General features: G+C 26.4%; 2 protein-coding genes across 2 annotated transcripts; both read left to right on the plus strand.

Annotated features, from left to right (window-relative positions):
- The first annotated feature begins 4487 nt into the window (after window positions 1–4487).
- On the plus strand, window positions 4488–6376 carry LOC113848177 (transcription factor bHLH93-like). Its single transcript, XM_027477575.1, has 4 exons — window positions 4488–5072; window positions 5195–5353; window positions 5717–5884; window positions 6290–6376. Exons 1-4 carry the CDS (start codon window positions 4488–4490, stop codon window positions 6374–6376), a joined length of 999 nt encoding a protein of 332 aa, XP_027333376.1.
- Window positions 6377–19827: 13451 nt separating this feature from the next.
- On the plus strand, window positions 19828–20841 carry LOC113848111 (uncharacterized protein At5g65660-like). The gene is made up of 2 exons (XM_027477499.1): window positions 19828–20085; window positions 20369–20841. Exons 1-2 carry the CDS (start codon window positions 19852–19854, stop codon window positions 20528–20530), a joined length of 396 nt encoding a protein of 131 aa, XP_027333300.1. The 5' UTR covers window positions 19828–19851; the 3' UTR covers window positions 20531–20841.
- The last annotated feature ends 4399 nt before the right edge of the window (window positions 20842–25240 follow it).

Raw genomic sequence — 25240 nt, forward strand, 5'->3', positions numbered from 1 at the left:
TTTAATTTTGTTTTTATAGGCAAAATATATATTATTAAAGAGAGTTCAAGGAGAACTTTAAACTTAAACTTATATACACAATAAAAATTAATATTTATTCAGAAAAATAAAAAATAAAAGTATACTTATACAAAGTTAAAACGGATGTAATTTTGTGAATTCAGATACCAATAAGCTAACAAAATAACTTTTCCTTTACTAACAAGTGATAGTCATTTTCAAGACTTCAAAATAATAGAATTTAGGACTTCTCTTTCTTCCAAAACACTATTGAAAAACACAATTCTATTTCTATGCAATTAATAAACATATCTCTTTTCTTTTACTACAACTAACATCAACCCAAGAAAATAAGTGAGTCGATAAATTTGAAAGTAAAACCAGTGAAAATCTAAGCCAACACACAGTAAAGTACTAGGTTTGAGATAAAACTAAACACGTTCAAAACAAATGAGTTGGAAGTTTCTCTAAATCATGACAGAAACAACAAGTTATATTAACAATTTAAACACTACGATAATTAGTAAACCTTTACAAGAAAGAACATTCAACAACAATTGCTAAAAAATAGTAGACACTTAAAATGAATATTCCCTCTCTATAGCCTTAATATATTGTCTTTTATGTTTGAGTATATTTTTAGGATCTATGTATTAAAAAATAAAATTCAAGTAAAATCAAAATAATAAACACTATATATTATATAAGCGATCACAAACGAATATAAAATTATAGTCCATTGTCAATAACTGTATAATAATGCTTGCAAGAAAAGAATACATGCGTCGAAAATTCAAAGTTACAGTGACAAATTTGTTTAGAAATATACAAAATAGTTAGAGAGAATAATCAAAGTCTTTGAAAGTCAGATTAGGAAGCATTAGTTTTACGGAAGTATTTGTCACTCTAATTAAATGATTTTTTTAAAAAATACTTTTACTATTAATATAAATATAAAAATTAAATATTTTAAATACAAATAACTTAAATAAAAAATACAGTGAACATTTAGTGTTAAGTTGTGGATATTAATTGACAAATGATTACCCCCTCCCTCCAATTTTGATATGCAGAGGTCTTTATATTTTGGAGAAAAAATATTAATTAAAAAGAAATAATGTAGTTAGCTTTCATTGTATAACTCTTACAAGAAATAAAAAGTAATTAAATGTATTATTGTTGAACTTTTAGTTGACTAATGAAGTTAATGATTTATCGAATTCCTCGTTTAATCGTTTGGTTTATAGAAGATATGATAAACATCATATCATACCTATCTAAATTTTCTAAAAAAAATATTCTTATATGATTCATTTGTTAGTCTTTCATTAAATCTTTTTTTTTTATTTGCTTATGTGATAATAGACTTAATTCATATAACGCAACATAAAATCTATGCGATATTTACACATTTATCTCTTTTATATTATCAAATTCGAATTTTTAAAACCTTAATTTTATAACTTAAAACTTCATTTAGAAATATAACAAATATAATAATATTAATAGAACATCATATTTATGGTATATTCCAGTTAAATTATATTAACATATATTATGAAAGAAAATAATAAAGCAAATTAACATATTATTGGTAGAACAATTATGTAAAAATGAAGAATAAAAAATTAAAAAAGGAACCAAATAAAAAGGTAAATTTTTAAAAGTTCAAAATAATATTTTAATTTTTAACAAAGTATTTTATGATAACCATAGCAAAATGTTATAAATTCACAAAACTTGTAACTATAAATAGTTGGACCGTGAGATAATTACACGTAATTTATAGAATGAGGATTATAAATTTCAGGATATAAAAAATGTAAAGATTTTATGTAGAGTCTTTTTTATATTATTACAAAAGAAAAAGAATTTAAAGCCTAACAGAAAACTAAAGATGTAAAGGTTTAGATGTAATTAAATGTTGTATTTTTCCACAGAGTTATGCATGTTCCAAAGTGATTACAAATTGGAAATAATCTATTGACTAATAATTCCAGCTCGAGTACATGTTTTATGAATAAATGATTGCGACGTAATAGTATAAACATTCAAACAATTGAAGCTATTTTGTACTGAAAATAATCTTATTTAAGATTAAAAAAATTATTATAAATAAAAAAACTTTTTTTTCAAATATTTCATATAATTATATTTATTGAGATATTTTTATACAGGTAAAAATTTTGCTGTATCTTTACATATTTCTAATTAATTCTTATTAGTGACCCGCTTACCTCAAATTCTATACATTCTAATTTTCCTATATCTTTAGTATTTTCAATTATTATTATTTGTTGATGAGGACTTAGTCATTTTCGCATTTCAATAGCATGTGGCACATATATGCTTAGCTATAATATGTCATATAATTCTGAAAAGAAAAATAATTAATATAAAGGGTTACTGTTAAATTATTTTTACACTGCTCAATAGTAAAATATGAAATACACATTATAACAAGTACTCACTTTCTCTATCTATAGTTTCTTATTCAAGAAAAGCAGTAAATGAATCGTGTTAAGCAAATATCAAAGTCCAGTTATATTATATACCTGAAGAATATGCTAGCTCCAGCCCTGTGCTATAAAGTTGCACCAAATAACTAAACTTAGCTACTAAAGAAAATGCCATTATTTCTTTTATAGACTAGCTTGTTTGTTACATATCAATAGCATGTTCTTAGATCCTTCACAGGGTGATAATAACTTAAAAAAAAACGACTTAAATTTATTAATAACAAATATAATAATTTTATAATTTAGGACATTTTTCAGAATTTCAATAATTAATTTTAATAACTTTTATACTCTTTAACATGCACGCCCTGAATTTAGACGAGTGAGATTGATTATTGAAATTTCCTAGAACTTGCTGTAGGCTATAACCTTGTCATCAAGGGACGATTAAGCATAAACTTTTCTTGTCTTTCGTTTTCCTATTTGGTGGATAAGCTTAAACTCTTATGAGGTTCGAAAATCTTGAAGTTAATTTGTAGGTATTCCAACTCGAAAAGCTGTCTCTAATGCACAATAACGCGTTGATATGTTTAATTACCCCACAAACGATTCCTACTCATGGCACAAGAATTCTTTCTTGCATCATATGCACATACAATCTACATTGCAAGTTGCAAATCAAGTGGCCATGTAATGCATTAGAATTAATTATTAGGCTTATAGGTGGTTATATCAACATATATAGCAGCTATTAATTAAAAGGTACGTAGGCTTTGTTTTGTATATACATACAAGTATGAATGAATCTCCATGTCAAGACTTGAATGTTAGTTTTTAGATCCCCACCTATCAATACAAGCTGCTATATAACAACAATAATGAATTTTATCCACCATATGATTATGTGGATCAAGATCAAATAGTAGAGCCAAAAGTGGATGAAAGACTAATAGGGATTCCCTACATATATACGATCAATATTAATGCCTATACAGGGAACAAGTCAGTGGTGTATAGAAGACCGGATGAGCCAAAAAGGGAAGCAAAAAACTGATTATGATATTTGCATATTCGTAAACAAGCAAAAAACCAAGTACATAAGCCAAAGATGACCCGCTTAAAAAATAGTACGTGGGTTGTATTCACACTACTATTGTTGCATTCGTGTACGTAAATATATTGTTATAGAGATGCAGAAATGTCATACACTAGCCAGGTGTTGGTGAGAATCGAGGTTCTATATACCTATAATAGCTTCTCACCCCTGTGAAATAGAAAATGAAAGTTAAATATATAGTCCAATTTGTTGTAGGGATATGGTTTTTGTACAATTTTATTATTCTTTTTAATTTTAAAAAATATTAAATGTATATATTATTTATTCAAATAACAGAACTATTTATTATTTTACGAGTATGGACAATTTGTATTAAGTACATATTTGGATATTAAAGGCAGAGCAGAAAGAACAAAAAATGATTACCAACCCATTTGAATTTCTGAGCTAAGCCAAACTATAAAGGCTAATTAGGAGAGTGGGACCCAACTCTGAAATCTTCTTCAAGTTGGGAGAGAGAGAGAGATAGATGGAGAATTGGCTTTTTGTTCTGCCCATAACAATTTATAATATGGATCTTTTAACATGCAAAGAACCTGAGAAGGTTTATGATGTTAACTCCATTCTTTTTGGTTTCAGACAGATCTGAGGGTCAAACTTTCGTTAGAATTCCGATTAAATATTTTATTTGGTTTTGATTGCATAAATTTCGGTGAAAAAGACATAAATGGCCCCTCTTAGTGAGGGGGAAGGTCTAGGGAGAGCTGTAAGGTGAAAAGCAGATTCCATTTGGTCTTAGGCTGGTGCTAATGAATACCATATAATACGTACTATAATTTAATGCAAAAAATATCCAATTTGCAATAAGTTTTTCTGTTTGCTATTATAAATGCTTCAACTTAGCACTCTATTTTCTCAAGGTGTTTCATAAATAATTACCCTTCATAACAAAGAGAGAGAGAGAGAGGGAGATGGAGCTCTATGACCATGATTTCTTGGAGGAACTTATGTCTCTAAGAAGAGAAACATGGGACACCAATCCATGCTTAGAAGAAAACCATGTTTTCTCTAATGGTTTGAGTTTTGACTGTTATAATCAAAACTCTTCTACTTTTCTTCCAAATTCTTCCTCTTGCCAAGAAGTTCCTCAAAGTTACAACAATGACTATGCCTTCAATGAAATCTATAGTTCCTTACTTGATGATTTCTCTGCACCCCAGATCCTAGATTCATCCTATAACACCCTTGATACCCCACTTAGTAACTTTGCATTTATCGCTCAAGAAGATTATCCAATGTCCATGATGATGGAAGAAGATCCGGGTTTGCTAGGGGAAGAGCTTCATAGTTTGGACTTGCAAACCACATGCAAAGTGGAGCCTAATCATTCCCCTGAAATGCCTGTTTTCAACAGAGATACATGTGTGGAAAGAAAGAATAGAGCAAAGAAGATGCAGGGGCAACCCTCCAAAAATCTAATGGCGGAAAGGAGAAGAAGAAAGAGATTGAATGATAGGCTTTCCATGCTAAGGTCAATTGTCCCTAAGATAAGTAAGGTATGAAGTTAGAATCAATGAATCATTCGATGTGTACTAAAATGTAAAAACACATAGGGAACTACTATAGTTTGTCATATGTAGAAAGTGCTAATTTGCTTGTTAAAAAATGCTTGTCACAGATGGACAGAACATCTATACTTGGAGACACTATTGATTACATGAAAGAACTCCTGGAGAAGATTAATAATTTGAAACAAGAAATAGAAGCCGATTCCAACATTGCTAGCATTTTGAAGGATGTAAAGCCAAACGAAATCTTAGTGAGAAATTCCCCTAAGGTTTGTACTTTCTCTTCTAGTATTGCTTACCAAGATTCTTTTGAAGTCAAATAAGGTCTAACTTAGATAAACTTCTCAATAAGTACTTGTATAAAAAGAAATAAAGAGATAAAATAAATTAAACTTCTTCTAAAAGTAAAAATCATGTTATGCACCTAAACTTTTGAAGAAAGTAAACAAAAAAGCTTCAAAAAAGAAAAGTGTATAAGTTGATTTTAAAGAAACTTGACTCGTTTTATCTCTTTTGTATTCTTCTCCCACAAGAACTTATTTATAAATTGATCCAAACGCCTAAATCACCATCAAAGAATCCTTTTTGTGATTTGGTGCAATCCTACATCGATTATTTTCCCCTCTATGCAGTTTGATGTAGAGAGGAGGAATGTCAACACAAGGGTAGAGATCTGCTGTGGAGCGAAGCCAGGCTTATTGTTGTCTACAGTAAACACCTTGGAAGCATTAGGCCTTGAGATCCAACAATGCGTTATTAGCTGTTTCAATGACTTCACAATGCAGGCTTCATGCTCAGAGGTATGTTAGCGTTAATTATACATTAATATAAAATCATGTACCTTCACCTAAAAGTATTAGCTTTTGAGATGGTTGGTTGGTGACATGATATTCTGAATAAGTAGTCTAAAGTCTGATCTTGTAGTCTTCCCTAATTCTTCTAACAAAAAAAATTGAAATTTTAGCACAAGGCAAGGGTGTCTCTGCATTTTTTATTCTTCAAGTCCAAAGATTCTTTTGCAAGCAAAAAAGACCATTCATGTCTCTTTGCTGAAAAATTTTGGGATAGTTGTCATTACTATGATGGTTTTTGGGCAATGTGTAAAAATGCTTTGGTTTTGTTTTTGTATTGAACCAATATCATGATCTAGTTTGTTGAGCAGTGGAGTAATGAATCTTATTATCCTATTTTTTATTATTTAATAGGAATTAAAGCAGAAGACGATTATGAGTTCTGAAGATATAAAGCAAGCACTATTTAGAAGTGCAGGATATGGAGGACCATGTTTGTGAGAATAGAAGAAAGGTGTAGAAAACACAGGAGAGTTGTTGAGTTTCTGTTATCCAATGATTCACAGGCCAAAGCTGGATTCCTTTTTTTTACTTCATGTATGAAAATAATTGATTTCTTCAACAGGGACATTATAACATTGCTTCAAATGGATTGGCTTTGTTCCCTCTAACATATTCCTAACACAAAAGCCAATATGATTGACTAGTGCTTATGATTATTTGGCACATTTCATGTAATATAAAGTATGGATCATTACAAAGCTGTCTTGCTGAGTAGGGTTGCATCCTTTACTACATAAAAAATCATGTATAATCATATACACATGTTATGTGGGTGAATGTAATAGAAGTTATGGACACCTAGTTATATTGCCCTCAGGACTAAGAATATGCATTTGGAAGGTCAAGCCAATATGTAACAGAGAAAGTAAAGTTCGAAAATTTGTCTCTATTCCCTTAGGATATGCCTTTTCAGTTTCTCCTTAGCATAACTTGTATGCTAAGAGTACAGACAATGATGTGACAACGATAATTCTGAATGTAATATTTTTATTATTAATAAAAAAAAGTATTGGAGGACAGTTGATAAAATATTTAGTATGTGATTATTCGAGTTATTTAAAGAAATAATTAATGTTTAATAGTTTTAATATTTTTTAACAAGCATTTTCTTTAAACAACACCTCAAATATAAATTATATGCGAAAATAAGTTATCAAAATATTACGAAAAATAAAAATCACCAGATATACGCAAGTAGAACTGATTAATTATTAGTGCATTAGTAGCTGCACCATAAAAATAATTATCACACAGAAGATGAAAAAAAGCTACGAAGTTTCTTCATTTTGTGCTATTTTTCTTAAGGTGAGAAAGTGGTGTTGAAATAAAAGAAAAAAGAATGAAGTAATATGTGTGTAGGCAGATAAAAATAACAGCGGTTCTCCATAGTTAACACACACAAAAAGAACCATTAACTTGATTTAAATACGCATCAAATAGCTCTTTAATAAAAACAAATTGAATTCATGAACCAACAAGAAGCATAAAAAAGTTATAACAAAAAGAGTGGCGGAACTCTGGCTTAAGATTTTGAAGGGACGAAGAAATAGAACAAACTGGAATTATTGCAGGATATTAGAATCCTTGCTTGACGCCTCTGGTGATTATCTAAATATCTGTCATTGAATAATCAAATGTTTAGAAATGAAATTAACAATAATATTATTAAATAATAGATACTGATAAATTAGAGTTGTCATTGAACTTTTTTCACTTATTGGAAAATGAAAACCTTGGAGTTGCATTCCTTGGATGCAAGTAACAGCAATGTATACTTGTCTCAATCTAAGATTCACAAGTGTTCATAAATGACAATTTTTTAAGTTTAAGTCTTGTCTTTTTTCAATTTTGTTTTCAACTGCAATTCACCAATCTTGCTTTAGTAATGGATTTTAAACCATATAATAATTAAGTATACAATGTACCTTTACCATACTGCTGATTGGAATTCAAAAGTCGTCTTCTATTGCATAAAATAAATAAAAAGTCACCATCCATCCACTCCACCAAATCATCAACATATATACCATCATTTATGAAGAGAATGCTTATTTTAAAGTTACAAAATTAATTATATGTTTTAATAAAAATACGTTATTTGAATTAATTTGTATGCATATTTTAATCTTCTTAATCGAAATGAGTTCCACTGAACTTTAAATTAAATGGACACTAAAACATTGTCTCTATCCTTAAAAATCAATTCATTTTATAGCCTTTATGGCAATTCCCTCACTTTTAGATGTTTCTAGAAGCTTTATTCTCTTTTCCTTTTGGGTTCACGAGCATTCCAACAACTAATAGCCAAGTTCAGCGTATCATTTGCAACATACAAATTAAAGTTCTTTGCAAAGGGTCAGAATTAGATTGTGCTTCAATTTACCATTGGACAATTTTTACTAAGTTTGATAACAACCATATATAAGCAGAAAACGTTCTAAAAATCTACATGGGAAGTTTCCAAAAAAAAATAATTATCAAGGGACCCAGAAACTAGTAGAAATTAGAAACCAACATAAATCTTTTAATCGATCCAGAAACAAATTAACAAAACCAAGACACCCAAAACAAACACTTAACTCACTATACTATAAACTTTACTGCTAACTCCAAATAGGTCTTTTGTGTGAGAGGGTTGCATATTATTTCCAATACCCTTCCGTATATAGTTAACCCATGTTCACGTTCTGCAATATATTAAAGAAATTAACATGAATACATCCAACCACCAAGCTAGCACCAGATCGAGGAATAAATTAAAAAGAATACTTGGAATCAGAGAATATAATATGAATACCCTTTGTATTTTGCTTGTACTATAATCACTGTCTTATCCAATCATTCTTTTGTTCGAATTGTTTTTCTCTAAAGATTGCTCTTATTAGAACTACCGTTGCCTTGCCCATACTATATTTGGTGAGAATCTTTTCAATATGACCAATGAAATGGCCCCATCTGCTCTAATCTCTAGCAGAAACAGTTCGGGCTTGAGTTTCCAAAACTGAATTTTTGCATCTGCTGGATATTAAGATTAAATATACTCTAATACTGCATGAGAAAAACATTTCTTCAATCAGTTTTTTTTTAAATAATAATTTATGTTATAAATTTTATTAAGATAAGTTAAAAATAACTTGTTTTAATAAACTATGTTGAAAAGTATATTGAAATAAGTTAAAATATATTTATAAAAATCACAAACTATTTTTTTAAGTGGTTCACAAACTCCTTCAAATAACGCCTAGTGCAACTCACTCTTAAAAGTTAAATTAGAATTCAAGTTTTGTAAATAGCACTTTGATTTTATATTTAGCCAGTGTGAGACATCCAAATAATCTCAAATTTCATGCCAAATAAAGCCACCAAGAGTCCAAAAAATTCAGATCTTTCCATTGTAATATTCCAGAAGTATAGGACCCTTTGGTTGTAAGGGAAAAAATCACCTGAATATATACAAACATACAGAAAATATTTGGATGAAGAATCGTTTAGTAATGGAGATTTGTTGAAAAGGTAATGATGATGACTTCATGGTACGTTTAGTTGAATGTAGCTATGTAGAAATGAAGGACCCGAACACTTGCCTTGCCAGTCAGAATAAACCATAATATATACCTACAATAATATACTCTTTTTAGTCCTTTTTATAAAAAATAAAATGAAGTATTTTTTAATTTTTATTATAAAAAATAATAATAAATTCAAAAAATATTAATTATTAAATTTCTTTTATACATTTCTTTTATTAATATTATTAATTGTATAAATTATTAATTACAACATTTAATATTATAGATATTTTTATAATAAAATTTATATTTATAAAAAATATAAATGAATTAATTATTTTTTTTAGTCTTAAAAATTTAATCTTTTTTTTTCTTATAAAAAGAACCAGAAATAGTATTTCACAGCACATGCATGCATCTTTGTAACGTAACTCTTTTCTCATTCACTAAAAAGATGCTTAGAGCAACTTTGAGCCTTAAGATATATTCCCACTTTAGGAGATGCATGAAGAAAAATTTTATGTTTGATATGTGGTAATTTTTAGAGATTGGGAAGAGAAATGATAGATTTTAGAAACTTTTGAAGGGCTTATATTTTTTTTTCCTTGCTACTTCTAGGTTAGAAAGGATTGTCTCTTATGAATAATTTAAATAACTTCAATTTTTTCACTTTCTAGATTTTATATTTATCTTATATTTTATCAACTATCATATTATTACTTTCTCTTTTTTAAAAAGGGTTATAATTCTTCTAATTTTTTTTATTTTATATATATTATATATTCTGAAAAATAGTATTAACTCTTTAACCTAATCATTTTGTTAACGGTGCTCTTTTCTTTGATCATCCCAATTAAAACGATCTGACTTTTTTAATTTTTATTTTCTTTATTTTTATGTGTAATTTCTTTAAAAAGAATATTATTTTTAAATTAACTATTTTATTTATCATACTCTTCTCTTTTATTACCCTAATTAAAATTGTCAAATTCTATCTTTACTATTCTCTTCTTATTTTCTTTCCTTTACTTGAACACGTTAATAGAGAGAAAAGATATTAATCTAAAGTACCTTGAAAGCTTTGATTTAACATTTCTAAAGTCTCTTAGTTTAGAATTTAAAAAATAAAAGTTACATTTGCGTAAACATAAGGAGAAGAAATTGTAGACAACATTATAGTTTATCTAATTCCTATTAATTAACGACTAAACTTATAACAAGTATTATCCTAAATACTTAGTTATTTGTATATTGTCATATAAAATCCAATTAAGTATCAGCGATGCTCATTGGCATGTTTCAAATGGTTATTTGCATTAGTTTGTTCATTGTCAATGTTACTAGGACAATTAATCAGTAATGATCATGGGTTTATATATGCCTTAGATGTAAATCTATTTCTTGAATTCAGCTAGACTTGTCACTTAAGAGCCCATTTAAGACAATTATAAGATTTAGAAATCATATAGTAACACAATATCCCACTATTCATTTTACATAGTCTTTGCTATCCCCCAAAAAATTTGATATTTTGAGTTAAAACAAAAAACCCTAGTTAGGAATCAAATTAATGACTGTTATTTCAGAAATACTCTCGCATGAGTCACCAGACAAACTACCTAGATTTGACTAATCATTTAGTTTATTATTAATCTCTTCAACATGGGCCTGTCTCCATATCTTGCTTTTCTTAGCTACATTATTGTCTTCTTTTAGCTCTCTCTCTTCTTTAATTAGCACCAAAATCAAGTAACGACTGTATTAATTGATTCGATAATAAAAAATTTACTTCTCTATTTTGTTGTTGTTAATACTAACACTTCTTCCATGTATTAACTTTGTGTTACTATATTCATTCTAATCATTTTTATAAGATTTATTAATTAAATCACACGTATTAAAAAAGTTATTGAAAGCGATTAATGTATTGGTTTTCTAAAATTAATTACAATATTTTAATTTTATTTTTGATAAAGTATTATATTAATTATTAAAAAGTTAGAAAGATTCAACAATAAAAGATAAGTATGTAAAAAAATAATATATATTTTTAAAATTTTATAAATAATATTAAATAAATAACTAATTGAAAAAAAATCTTAAAGGTTCTTGTAAAAATAACAAAAGAGGGTACAATTTAGTCATAGTGTAACATATTTACATAAATAATAGTGTATAAATATTTACATTAATGATACTTTAAAATTAAATTGTAACATAAACAATATGAACAATCATTACGGAGCATGCATGAATTTCAAGCACCAAATTAAAAAATGGAAAGAAAGGTACATACATACCTCTTTTAAAAATTGTTTTTGGTTAAATTTGATGAGCATCTTTATTATCTTAATATTGATTTGGGTGCCTTCGATATTTTATAATCAGATACGACATTTCTAATTTTCTCTGTTAAGTTTAGATGAAACATTATACAACTATTCAGAACAACAATTATGAGTCTTAAGACACATTAAAGAGAAGATAGAAATAAAACTTTTTTTTTTTTTGTTTTAATCAGCAAAAGCGACCTATCTTTTTATAATAAGTTATAATTAAATTGGTTCCAAGTAGCCGTTAGAAATCTATCTAAGTACAAGTAACACACACTGTTCACATATACTTAGGAGATGTATTGGTTTAGGATTTTATAAAATTTTAATAATTTTTTTTAAAGTAAAAAAGTTTATTGATATTTAATTAAAATTTTATATCAATTAAAAACAATCTAGTAGTATTTAATTTGAATTTTTAAGATTTTTTAAAGAGTTCATTAACATCTATTGATATTCATTTGAGAGTTTTTACAATTTAAAAATAATTTATTTGTATTAAAAAATATAAGGATTTGAAAAAATTGTTCTATTAGATAAATTTTGAAGGACTTTTTAGTAGTATCTATAAATACCAATTTCATAAAACAATCACATTCAAACTCATCAGATTTTGAATGATTATTTAAAATGACTTTTCAAGTGAGTTTTTCATCTCTATTTTTTTTATGCTCTTGTCTTCTCCAATTATTTTTTTTTACTAATAATATTATACTACTGCTCATATATAACAAAAAAATGTTTGAAATTTCAGCTTTTAAGTTGTAATTTTTTTAAAGGTATGTACTAATTATCTTATCATAAAAATTATAATTAAATTTGGCACTACTATAATTATATTTTTCATATGATGAAGTGTTATATATGCTAAATTTTAGGATTGCATTGGAGCTATTGACGGGATACATGTTCTAGTAATGATAAGGGGGCAAGATGTAAGCAGTTTCATAATTGCATAAAAAGATATCACAAAATATATTAGCTGCTTGTAATTTTGATTTGGAATTCATGTACGTTCTTAGTGGGTGGGAGGGTTTGGCTCATGATTCTAAGCTACTAAATGATGTTATAAAAAGGAGAATTGGACTTAAAGTAGCTCTAAGGTAAGTGCTTATTTTTTAAATGATGATGATGATGATGATGATAATAATAATATTATTATTAATATTATTATTATTATTATTATTATTATTGCATATGTAATTAAGTAAATATTTTTTGGTGAATTGTGAATTTTTTAATTGACACCAATTTTTAGTTCCATTTTGAGGTGTAAGATATTATCTATAAGATTTTGTAGGTTGGGGTAATAACCTTAAAAATGAGAAAGAATTATTAAATCTTAGTCATGTGTCTTTAAGGAATGTGATCTAAAAAATATTTAATATTTTTAAATCAATGTTCACAATTTTTAAGTCAGTACTTTCATTTTTATTTAAGACATAAGTAGAACTTGTGTTAGCATGTGTAGTACTACATAACTTTCTTCGCAAGAAATGTCGTTCTGATGAATTTTTACTTGAATCAATGGACGAACCTTCATTTTCAACATTACCTGTTAATTAAAATCATAATTTTGAGCCAATTTTTCAAACTCAAGAGTAAAAGCAAGAAGTTAATGTTTGGAAGACTAATATAGTTATGGATATGTAGGTGAATGCTATTTAGGAGGACATGATATTATGGGAAATTATTATTATTATTATTTATTTAGACATTGTTGTTTTTTTTTATTTTAATTTTTAACTTTTTTTAAATTTAAATGTATGAAAAAAATCTTGAACTCTTTATATAAAAAATCTACAAAATTCTACAAAGTCCACAAAATCTCGCAGAATCTATTAAAATCCTAACTTAAAAGTCTTACATAATTTATTAAAATTCTGATTTTAAAGTCTTGCAGAATCCTGCAAAATCTTAGAAATCATGAAAATCTTGCAAAGTCTTTTAAAATTTGTAAAACTTTTTTTAACTAAAAAAGTCCTTTAAAATTATAATTTAATACACTTCCTTGATTATACGTGATTATTAATATTCACTTGTCACAAAATCGACACTTTAACACAATCAAGATACCATTTGGTTAAAATTTTATAAATCAACTGATGATCAACGTTATGCATCTCGATGAGAAAAGTTGATCAATAATTATCATAGCAAAAAATAACATATTTACACATTTTTCAAAAATATATCTTGTCAAATGTCGAGTACTTTATGTAATATCTTCAAGAATCTAAAGCATACTTACAAAGGGAGGGTCTCTTTCTTGGGGTGGTGGTTCTCCTTTCTCTGATTATGGAATGCACTAATACAAAAAAAAAAAAGCATAGTAACGAACCTCTTTACATGTGGCAATTTGATTTTGATAAAGTTTGGTTCAAAATTATTTTGCTTTCCACATGGGAGTTCCAATTTGGATGTTGACCTAGACCTAATAAGTGCTCTTGCCCCTTTCGATAGAGCCCACAGAAAAAGCAATTTTATTTTATAATATTTTAATGTGTATTTAAAGGTATATAATAAAAAATGAATAAATATTTTTTTATTAAAAATCATAATATTTAATAGTATTAATATATTGAATTTTATGATATTTTAATTTTTAATAAAAATTATTATATCTATTGTTATTGTGTGTTTTAAAATATATATTAAAAAATTATATATACATATAGAGTAAAGATCTTTTTATATTAGTATAAGTATAAAAACTATTACACCCAATCTAAACATTTCATTTTTAACTTACATTTAACGGTCAGTGAAGTAATAAATTATAACCTGTTAGATATGTAAGTTAAATAAAAAATTTATATTTAGTATAAGAGGTTTTAAACTTACACTAGTATAAGAAGATCTTACCTTTTATATATATATATAAAACATGAAATAAATAGATTCAATGTGCGCACATTAATTATTAATTTTTGAAGTATAATTTATAATACTTTAATTTAATTCAAATTTTAATTTTCGTAAAATATAGTTTACTTACGATTCAAGACTCTGTTTTTTACAACAATATTTTTATCTTACCATATTTCTATTTATCTATTGATCTCGTCAATTAAATAACTAATGACATTTATTAGTTCCTTCTTGGAAGGTGTTATTTTTAATTTATAGAAAAACACTAACATAAGTTTTTTTAATATTTTATATCTTTCAAAGGATTATTTTAATTGTTATAATTTTTAAAACCCATTTCTAGTTTTTTTTTTTTTAAAGTACAAACCAACACGTTCACAATCACCCAATTGTCTTTCAAAGTAGGGTTTAGGAACATATACTCATTCATTGTCGAGAATCAAGAACAAAAAGTACAAATTGGACGCTAGAAAGACACTCTAAAAATTTAGAATCAATTCTTTAAAAATGATGAAAGGAAAAATATATATTATAATATATGTTAATGCAAAATTTAGTCAATATTCTTATTATAGCTTTAAGGGGATCATTTATACCCTTATATGAAAAGTATCAATAGTTAAAACCTTAATCGTCAAGATTCATTTTCCTTTTAAAATAATGACATAAGAGTATTGAAGAATAATATAGAAATAATTAATTTTATTACGAATTTGTCCCTTTTCATTTCCCATTAATTAGTCTTTTGTCGTTTGAATTTTCTAAATCTTTTGTACAATAATTTAATGTCTTTTCCTTTTCTCTTAACTATCATTCTTGCATGTTTAGCAACATATATAGGTCATCTTTAATGGAAACTATTTTATTGGTTCTTATATAAGTTTGTGTATTTTTTAGTAGAATATAATATTAATTATTAATTATTAATATATTATATATAATATCATATATTAATTTTTTATACGCATAATTAAAAAAAGTATCCATTGTGAACTTGTAATGGTAAAAGAAAACAATTTTGTTTGTTGATAGTGAAAGCTTTATAAGCAACCGTGCTTAACACTAATACGCCACACATCTCATCGTGGCAATGGTAGGGTACGTAGCCACAATAATTGGGAAAGCTACCTTCAAAAGTTATGTTAGTTTTTTAATGGAAAAAAATTGAATAAAAAATATGTAAATAAGAAATTTGAGTAAAAATAATGATAAAAATAAGATGAAATGTAAAATAGCAAAAACTATTTTTTTATTTGATTGAATGAGTAAAAAAAATATAAATAAATAAGTAAATGATCTAACAATTTTTAATATTTTAAAATTTGATTTTTTTTTATTATTTATATTTATGTTGATATAAAGTTATTAATTTTATTTTTTTATAAAATACTATTTTTATTTTCTTAATAATTAATAAACAATATCGCTCCATTTCATGCTCAAATGGAAGTAAAATGTTTTAACGTGGGGCCCACTAAAAAAGTTCATTTCATTTTTCAATTTTTTTAGTCAAATTAAAGACTCTATTCCAACCCTTTCAATTTCGATTAAAACAAACGTAGCGTAAGTGAAAATTTGAGAGTTTTTGTGAAATTTTATGAAAATAGTTATCCAAAGTCCATACGACATTTCAGTTTTAACTGTATTTACAATTTTATATTTTTAATTTAATTTGATAATTTTTATAATATAACGTATCAAAACATATTTTTAGATTATTCTAATAAATATTATGATTAATGGTACATGTCTTTATATAATAAAATTTTATTAAATAATTATTAATCAAAAAATGTGTACCTAGATGGAGTTAAGTCTAACCAGAATGTTCGAACAATGCTACATAAATAATTTTTTAATTATTGTAATGTTATTGTACCCACAAAAATCTGATAAACAACTTTGCTTGTGTTCCATTATGGTGGAAAAAGCTTCACTTGTTGCATCAATTGAATAATACAATTGCAGTTAATTGGTTGTTCATGAATTATTGAATTGAACAGAAGATACATCATTTTTTTATTTGGAATGAGATTTTAAATTAGCCATAAATAAACAATAAACTAATGGTTGTTCAGCAAATGAGTTTTGGAGGAAAAGAGAGAGTAAAATTTAATATATAATAATATATTAACATAAATTTAATATACTAATAATTGTATTTGTATCTGTGTGTAAGTAAAATTATTGGGTAAAAATGTATTTATAGTTAACTAGCAAACTAATAACTAATTTTTCTATGCAAACATGTGGTTTTTAAGTTAAAAAAGATGACTTGTGTTAAGTCTTTTAGTTAATCAAATACAATAGCTTTTTCATTTACAATACCTTTTTATCAAAAGGCTAATAAATAGAAGATGATGCAGCAGTGTCAAAAGCTTATTCATTGCCCATTCCAACTTTGTTTTCTTTTAGATGAAAAAACAAAAGTAATCGAAAACGAAAACACTTCTATTCTGTGAGACATCTAATTGAATCCATCATTTATATTTTCATGTGTGTTTTAATTTGACAGTGAGGCTTAAATTTAAAATTTCATATAAATTATCTAAATTTATTAACACCTTGGATGAAGAAAATAATCATTATGGTCAATTTATTCACTTACTTTTGCATAGAAAAATATTGCATAGTTTTTGAAAATATCTTGGGGTTAAAATCAATTAATTAGTATTCCTATTATTATTCTTTTAATACTAAAATTAATAAGGAATTTTTTGTTACGAATAAATTTAGAAAAAGGGATCAGCTTATACTGTCATAAATTACGAATTCTTATGTAAAATGTAACTTTATTAATTTAGTTGATAAATTTATATATTATCTTAATTATTTATATTAAATTTTATCAAAATTAAAACATATTTTATATGTTTTAAAATTCATATAATATCAATTTGATATATTAATGGAGTATTAAACGATTATATATTAATATAAATCTTTGTAAATATGAGGTATATAATAAGAACTTTAATTTCACAGTAGGTTTTGAGATAAAATTAGGTAATAAAAATTATTAAAGATTATAAGAGTTAGTATAATTTATGATAGTGTAATTCATTTTTTATAACTTTATTTTTCAATAATTATTTTTAAAACTTTGGTAATTTCTAACTAAATTTTATTGATGTTTCAAAACTATGTACCATATGTGACAGATAATTTTGCTACAGTTATTCGAGTGTGATGTATTAAACATATTTTATTTGATAGCAAATTAATTTGTTTATTCTTATATACATCTATCAGATTTAATTTAGAAAATAATATAAATATATATATATATATATATATATATATATATATGATTTTCTAGATAAAATTTTAAAATTTAATTTTATATATAAAAAATTATAACTAAAAGAATTGGTCACGTCATAACGTGAATGATCCCAAAATTCTAACTCAAACAAGATTATAGTTTATTCTAACAGAATACTTTTAATCCAAAAAATCATTTTAAATACGTAACTTATCTAGATTAAGGTAATATCACTATTTTCATAAGTGTGACAATATTATTAGAAGTTTAGATAATAAAAATTTCAAGACTAACCACTCCTTTTTTTCTTTTTTCTTTCTTTCTTTTTTTTTTTTTTGGGTGAAAAGACTAACCACTCTTTGTAATAAAAAGTTACTACAAAACGATCATAGCGTAAAAGTGCATTTGTTTTGTATAAAAAGAAAAATAAAATAGTTAGCAGAAATTATTTTTTTGATTTATCATAGTTAAGAGATATATAACTTTTCATAACCTAATAAGCATTATGTTAAGATAAGTAATATTTGAAAGACAAATATGATGGACGTATAATGACAATAAAATAACAAACAATAATCTCCTCGACAAAGATATATATAATAACATCAATTCAACTTTTTTGCTTTTCTTTAAGGAGTGGATTTGGATCTATTTTTGACTGTGAGTACCCCATTTACGGGGCACACTTAATTCCATGAATGTGTTTGGTCCATCTTTGATCCTTGTAGACCCCAATATTCTAGAAACTTCACCATTAAGGCAAGTTTGTCCATTACATTAAGATACCTGCCCTTACATAAAATCACTAAAAAGAGTTTCACAATGATATTTAAAAGTACCATTCATAGTTTGCTGAATTCAATACAAGTCAACAAATATTCCTAAGAAATGTTCTCTAGTTTATTATAAATTAATAATAAAAATAATAATTCAATTAGTCTAAAACTTTCAAGAAAATAATAATGAAATGCATGTAATTTAATTATGAGAAATGTTTGACATGCAATGACATGTTTGGTTGTGTTTGCACAACTCAAAAGGGGTTTGATCTTCCAAAGTTACTTTTGTTAACTTTTTATGATCCTTGGTTTTTTAATATAAACAAGACTATGTATGAGACTTGCTTGTTTCGAGATAAAATTTCCTTCTTTTTTCTTGCTTCCTCATCTAAGCTTCTTCGACAATGGTGGCTTCTCTTAGTAAAGGGGAGTGAGATGTAGGTATCGGCAAAAGCATTTTAATGCTTAAGTTGGAAAAATTCCTTAGTAGTGCAACATATTGTAATAAAGAAATGGAGCATGATAGGTTTGAAAAATAAACCTTTTTTTTTTCTTTTTGCCTCACAATTGCGTGAAAGGGAAATAGCCATTTTGGAGGCAAAATTAGATCATGAACGTGCACATAAACAGCTCGAGGATTGTGAAATTCTTTGTAATAAGATCCCTAACCCTTTTAGAAGTTGAATTGGAATCTTGATATATATAAGTGTGACTTGTATGGGTAGTCTAGAAAAGGACTAGAACAAAAGTTCGAGTTGAAATTTAAAAAAAAAAAAAGAACCTTTCACAAAAAAGGGATTAACTACTTTTCTTTAACAAATCAATTTTGTAAAATCAAGAACATTTATAATCAAGATTGTAATCGTTCCTTCAACATAAATTTCATTGCTCTTTTCATAAGCAGAAGTATAGAACCGTACGAAATGAAAAGTGCCCTCACTCACTCAATACTATATATATATATATATTACTCATGTCAACCTCAATAATAAAATTGTCACACTCCAAAGTGTGAGTCCACCCACTAGAAAGTACACCCCACCATCAACCACCTAAACTAAAGTAAAGGTGCCACATTAATTCTAATTTAAATATCCCTTAATTTCACTCATTCAAGTGATATGAGAAGAGATTCAAACACTAGTAGAGTAGAGAAATGGAGCTTCAAGACACAGCAGCAAGCCGTGTATCAATTGGATTTCCTTTGGGTTTAGCCCTTCTCTTTGTTTGTTTATTGTTCATTTGTGGCTTCTTTTGTTGTTGCTTACATTGGAACAAACTCCAATCTTTGTTTCGATATTCTGAGGCTATTATCCCTCAATCTTTGGGACAAGCTCAGATACAAGCAGACATCACTTCCTCTCCCCAGAAACCAGTTTTTCCTGTTGTGGTAAGTAATCATTTCTTTTACTTACTCTCAAAAGCCATACATACATGCTATTATTTAAAAATTTAATCACTTGTTTTTATCAGTTTCCTAAAAGAACTTTAAAATTTAAGTAGTTATGTATTAAATCTTAACCATACAATTAAATTAAACAATCAAGATTAGATTTAAATAAAATATAGCTGATCCCTCATGTAAAAATGTATGATTATAATACATCTCATGTGTGTGCATATGTAATATGTATTGAGAGAAGATTAATGAGATTGGATTTTGTCGTAAACAGATGATGAAGAAGAATTATGCTGAGAGCTTGCCTGTGCTGATGCCAGGGGATGACATCCCAAAATTCATAGCCATGGCATGCCCATGTCAGCCTCCAAGAGAGGAAAGGATCACAATTCATGTGGAGAAGGCAGAAACTACTAATTTTTGCAGTGGCAACTAAAAGAGTTGCTGCTTTCAAGCCTAACCCTTTCGTAATTAAGGGTAGTTTACATATATACATATCTTGGAACTCTTCTCAATATACAACAGCTAAAAGCTCTTTGATAGCTTTGTGCTGAGTGAGATAGTATACCAAGCACACAGAAGGTGCCATAAGATACAAATTAGGGAGCCCATTTTATTTTTTATTAGAATGGGAAAAAAAATGGCTAATATCAACAAAGCTCTCTCCCTAGTTCAAGGACACTTTTTTATCTGCTCCTTTAAGTCTAAGAGTAAGACTAATGCCACTACCTCAATGCACCACTTCTGAGCCCTGTGTAAAATAATGTGTTGAAATCTTTGACATGTAAAATCTTTTAATTGTTCTTCTGGTATTGGTAACATCTGAATTCTGCATATAATTTTACATGTTACAAATAATTCACACTAGTGGAAGCATTGCATGGAAAGAAAAAGAGGTTAAGAAGTGCCTCTTTTCTTTTCTGGCTCTAACTTTTTGAGATGAAAGACCTTAGAATAAGTACATGATTAAAAAGAATAACTTTTTAGAAATATTTTTTTATCTTTATTTCCAAATTAATGAAAATTGGTGATTGTAATTTTAAAATAAGTTCAATAGTCTAAACATGTACAGACACACTGGGAAAAATGGAAAGTCTCCCTTACATATCTCAGTAGAGGCACCAAAGAAGTGGGAATGGGATAAAAAGCCGGCAAAACTAGAAGGCTCTACTTCGTATTTTTAATTGGACAAAAATTGTAAAGTTTGTATTTTTAATTAAAAAATATGTTATTTTGTAAATATTAATATTATTTAGTAATTAAAATTAAAATTTAATTTTAACAAAAATTTACTTATAATATAATCATGTAATATCAAAATAAAACTTGTAATTAATAATCAACATCAATACAATATAAAGAGTATCCTTTTCTATTCTCTTTTTCTATCATAAGATGTGTACTTAAAAAAATAAGCTTTTGCTTAAATCTTAATTTGATGTTTTTTAAAGGTTAAAAATATAAGTGCTATGAATTGACGGATGTATTAGGAAAGAAAGTTTTTTCTATATAAGACTGAAAGAAATATATCCAAACCATTAGATTTTATTATGGATAGTTAAGAGAGAAAATTCTATTATCTTACTTTTAGATCTTATCATTTTAACTATCTATTATGAGATCTAATGGTTAAGACGCGTTCTTTTCACTCTAACATAAAAAGAATTTTCTCTCATGATACATTCTATTCATTTCAAGCACTCACTTAAAATTATAGAAAAACTCGTAAATTTGCTAAGTTTCATTAATAAATAACATGATATTCAAGATAATGTATAACTCTAACTGAAGAATAGTATGTGTATTGCTCTTCATAATATAAGATGAATCACAAAATACTCAAATTTTTAAAAAAGTAAATACAAGGAAAAAGGAGAAAGAATATGTTGAAAGCAGGCTAATTTTAAAGAAGTTGAAATAAATAATAAAAACTTATGAATGTGTTTCATATCCGCTGAGAAGAACATATAATAATAGCATAGTACAGGTTTGATTTAATAATTTTAAGTATTATGTGGCTTAATATTAATTCACAATTTGTATTAATACAAGTAAAATGAGTTAAATTAATTATAAGTCTTTTATATCAAAAAAGATATATTACAACCAACACCTTCATGCCAGCCTAAGTCCTTTTGAGTGGAGAAAAATAAAATAAAATAAAACAAAGTAGCAAGGATTTTTCTGCAAATACAACAAAACCCTAAACCCAAAGCACCAATGAAACCATCTTTCAAGGTCCATGGAAGTAGATGTCTGGTGAGTAAGACACTCAAACCATCTTTAGCAGACTTGTACTGTGTGTGGTGCTTACTTAAGTATGTTGAAAATTTATAGTGGTGCTTTTAGGACTTTATTTTCTTCTCTTTCTCTCTCCCTTACTAATATGGTGGTGACCTATATAGGCTTGGGCCAAGCAAATCTTTGGTATTATGAGCCCATGCCAGGTGGTCTCTAAGAAACAGAATAAAAAAAAAATAGTAATTTTGTAATTAAAAATAAAAATATTTATTTTTAAAACCAAACAACCCTTAGGTCAGCAGCAACTTTGTCACCAGGAGCTCTTACACTCTGTTTGGATGACAGGAATTAGGAGAGAAGAGAAGCAAATAGAAAAAATGTTTAAAACTTTTCTTGTTTGGTTGCCTGAAAGGAGGGGAGGGGAGGGGAGGGAGGGAGGGAGGTTTTTTTTGTGGTCCCACCAAAAAGAAATCTGAAGAAGTGAACAATATATGAGAAGGGAGAGGGAGAAAGAGAGAGGAATCGATTGGGCAAGAGGGAATTTTTTTTATTTTTTAAAATATTAAAAATTATAAAAAAAAAAAAAACTATCCAGAAAAATATTATAATAAAAATTATTTTTTATTTTAAATTTTTATAAATATTTTTAATACAACTCAATTTTTTTCACATTCTTTTTTACTCATTCAAATAAGTAGAAGAAATTTTTTATTATTTCTTTCTATTTTATTTCAACTCATCTAAATATCTAATATTTTTCATTTTATTTTCACTTTATTTCTCACACTCTTATTTCTTTTTCTCCTTTTTTTTTCTCTATTTCATCCCTCATCCAAATAAAGCATTAGTTATTAACTAAAATTTGTTAAAAATTATAAAAACATAAATGAGAAATATTAAATTAAGAGTAAAAAAGAGTGAAACTGATATGATTTTTGTAGTTTTTAATAAACTTTAATTAATAAAAATGAGTGTGTTAAAAAATATATTAAAAACTGTATATTAGATAATGTATTAAAAAATATATATTAGAGTGTGTTACAATCATTTCTTTTTATAAGTAGTTCTAAGTAGATTTTTAGAATTTGTCTTTTATATTTTTTGTTTTGTGTGGAGTTGTTAAAACCATTAATCTTTTCAATTTTAAGAATGCATACTTACTGTTATTTAATTTATCTATTATATTATGTTTACTCCAGAGATTTATCATCCTTTTGTTTTGTAAGTATTAGTGGTTTTAATTAATCTATGACTCCTTGAATTAGGTATGATATTGGGTGTGCCATGCACTACGTTGTTGGATTAATGATACAAAGGAAGAACAAATCATTAAAAGCATTTGCAGATTTTAACAATAAAAAGATAAGAAGCATATTCTAACAATTAAATCGTATTCACAAAATACTCAGAATGTTTTTAGTGCTATTTTTTTACGTACTTTTTTTCTTTTTTTTCACTTAAAATACTAACCTCACTTTTCTCTAATTTCTCTTTCTTTTTCGTTGCATGTTGTCTCATCATGGCTTTCCAAACCAAAATTATTTACATATAAATGTAAATTAAATGTAAATTAAATGTAACTCAAGAAAAAAGTGAAAAACTCATTTCCCAAAAAAAGTTATTATTGAATAGTAATTTTTTATTAAAAATATAATATTATACATGAGTTGTTATTATTAGGTGTTCTAAAAGACACGTTAGAAAAGCTGTAAAATTTTATTATAAATTATTTAATTTTTGCTAATATATTATTTTCTAAAATGTTGTCCAATATTCTAAGAAAGAAACAAATAATTCTTAAATAATATTCACTAATTCAGATTAATATTCTCAATTTTCCTGTCTTGGGAAGTTCATACTATTATAAACATGGCTTAACGTAGTTGACCACATTGAAGATAATTTATTAACTATAAGCAACACCAACTATTTCTATTATTTGAATGAATTTATATGCCTCTGTTTGCATGTAATTGATATATGAATCAATCACTTTCCAATAACTCTGCCCAATGAACATGGGCTTTTGGCTGGCCCATTTATACAGGCCATGATCCATTGGGATATTGTTTAAGCTCACTAAGCAATGACCATCAGACCAATAAAAACATAGGCAATGACCAAGAATCCCATTATTATTTTTCTATATATTTTCTCAAGGATTTTTCTTTTTGTATCATCTTTTTTTTAAGTCATGCCACCCCTCTTTTCTTAGAAAAAACTTCAGAATTTATTAATCATTTTTGAAATTTTAATTTGGAAAGCTACATTTAAGATTTAATTTCTTGAAAGGGTAGTGTTAAAATCAACAAGCGTTTCTCAAACTTGAATAAAAAGGTTTTTCTTAGTCCTTACAGAACACTAATAAACAACCCTAAACCCTAAAGTGAGAAATGTATACATAAAAAAGATAAAAGTAAAAATTAAAATTAAAATTAATTACATATAATATAAAATACGGTTTAGTAATTTAATATGTAAATAATGAAACAATAAAATAAAATTGACAGAAATGAAAGTATTGGACTCAATCCTTCTTATAGGCTTTCATTGACATGTTCAAAGTAATAAGCTTTTGCATACATGTTCAATGCAAGAATTGGGTATGTATGAACTAGGATGAGTTATATCCATTTGACCCAAAAAGTTAATAAAATTATTACTTTTAGATTCAAGTTTGATTCAAGTAAGACTAATAATATTATGTTGAGACTAAATCAACTTAATTTGCGAATAGAATATATCATTTTAGTATTATGCATAATTAAATAATATAATTAACAAAAAATAAAACTAAAAATAATATATATTTCAAAATAAATAACATCAATATAAATATAATATCGTGATATATAAAAAATATCTATTAAATATTGAAGTCGTAAGAGTAATGCATAATTGTTTA

This window comes from Abrus precatorius, unplaced genomic scaffold (assembly GCF_003935025.1).
Source record: "Abrus precatorius isolate BTA unplaced genomic scaffold, Abrus_2018 Scaffold8, whole genome shotgun sequence".
Lineage (NCBI taxonomy): Eukaryota > Viridiplantae > Streptophyta > Magnoliopsida > Fabales > Fabaceae > Abrus > Abrus precatorius.

Coding starts and splice junctions, on each gene's coding strand:
- LOC113848177 (XM_027477575.1), top strand. CDS start 4,488: ATGGAGCTCTATGACCATGATTTCTTGGAGGAACTTATGTCTCTAAGA. Junction 5,354..5,716: donor TAGTGAGAAATTCCCCTAAG/GTTTGTACTTTC, acceptor CCCTCTATGCAG/TTTGATGTAGAGAGGAGGAA. Junction 5,885..6,289: donor TGCAGGCTTCATGCTCAGAG/GTATGTTAGCGT, acceptor ATTATTTAATAG/GAATTAAAGCAGAAGACGAT.
- LOC113848111 (XM_027477499.1), top strand. CDS start 19,852: ATGGAGCTTCAAGACACAGCAGCAAGCCGTGTATCAATTGGATTTCCT. Junction 20,086..20,368: donor AACCAGTTTTTCCTGTTGTG/GTAAGTAATCAT, acceptor TGTCGTAAACAG/ATGATGAAGAAGAATTATGC.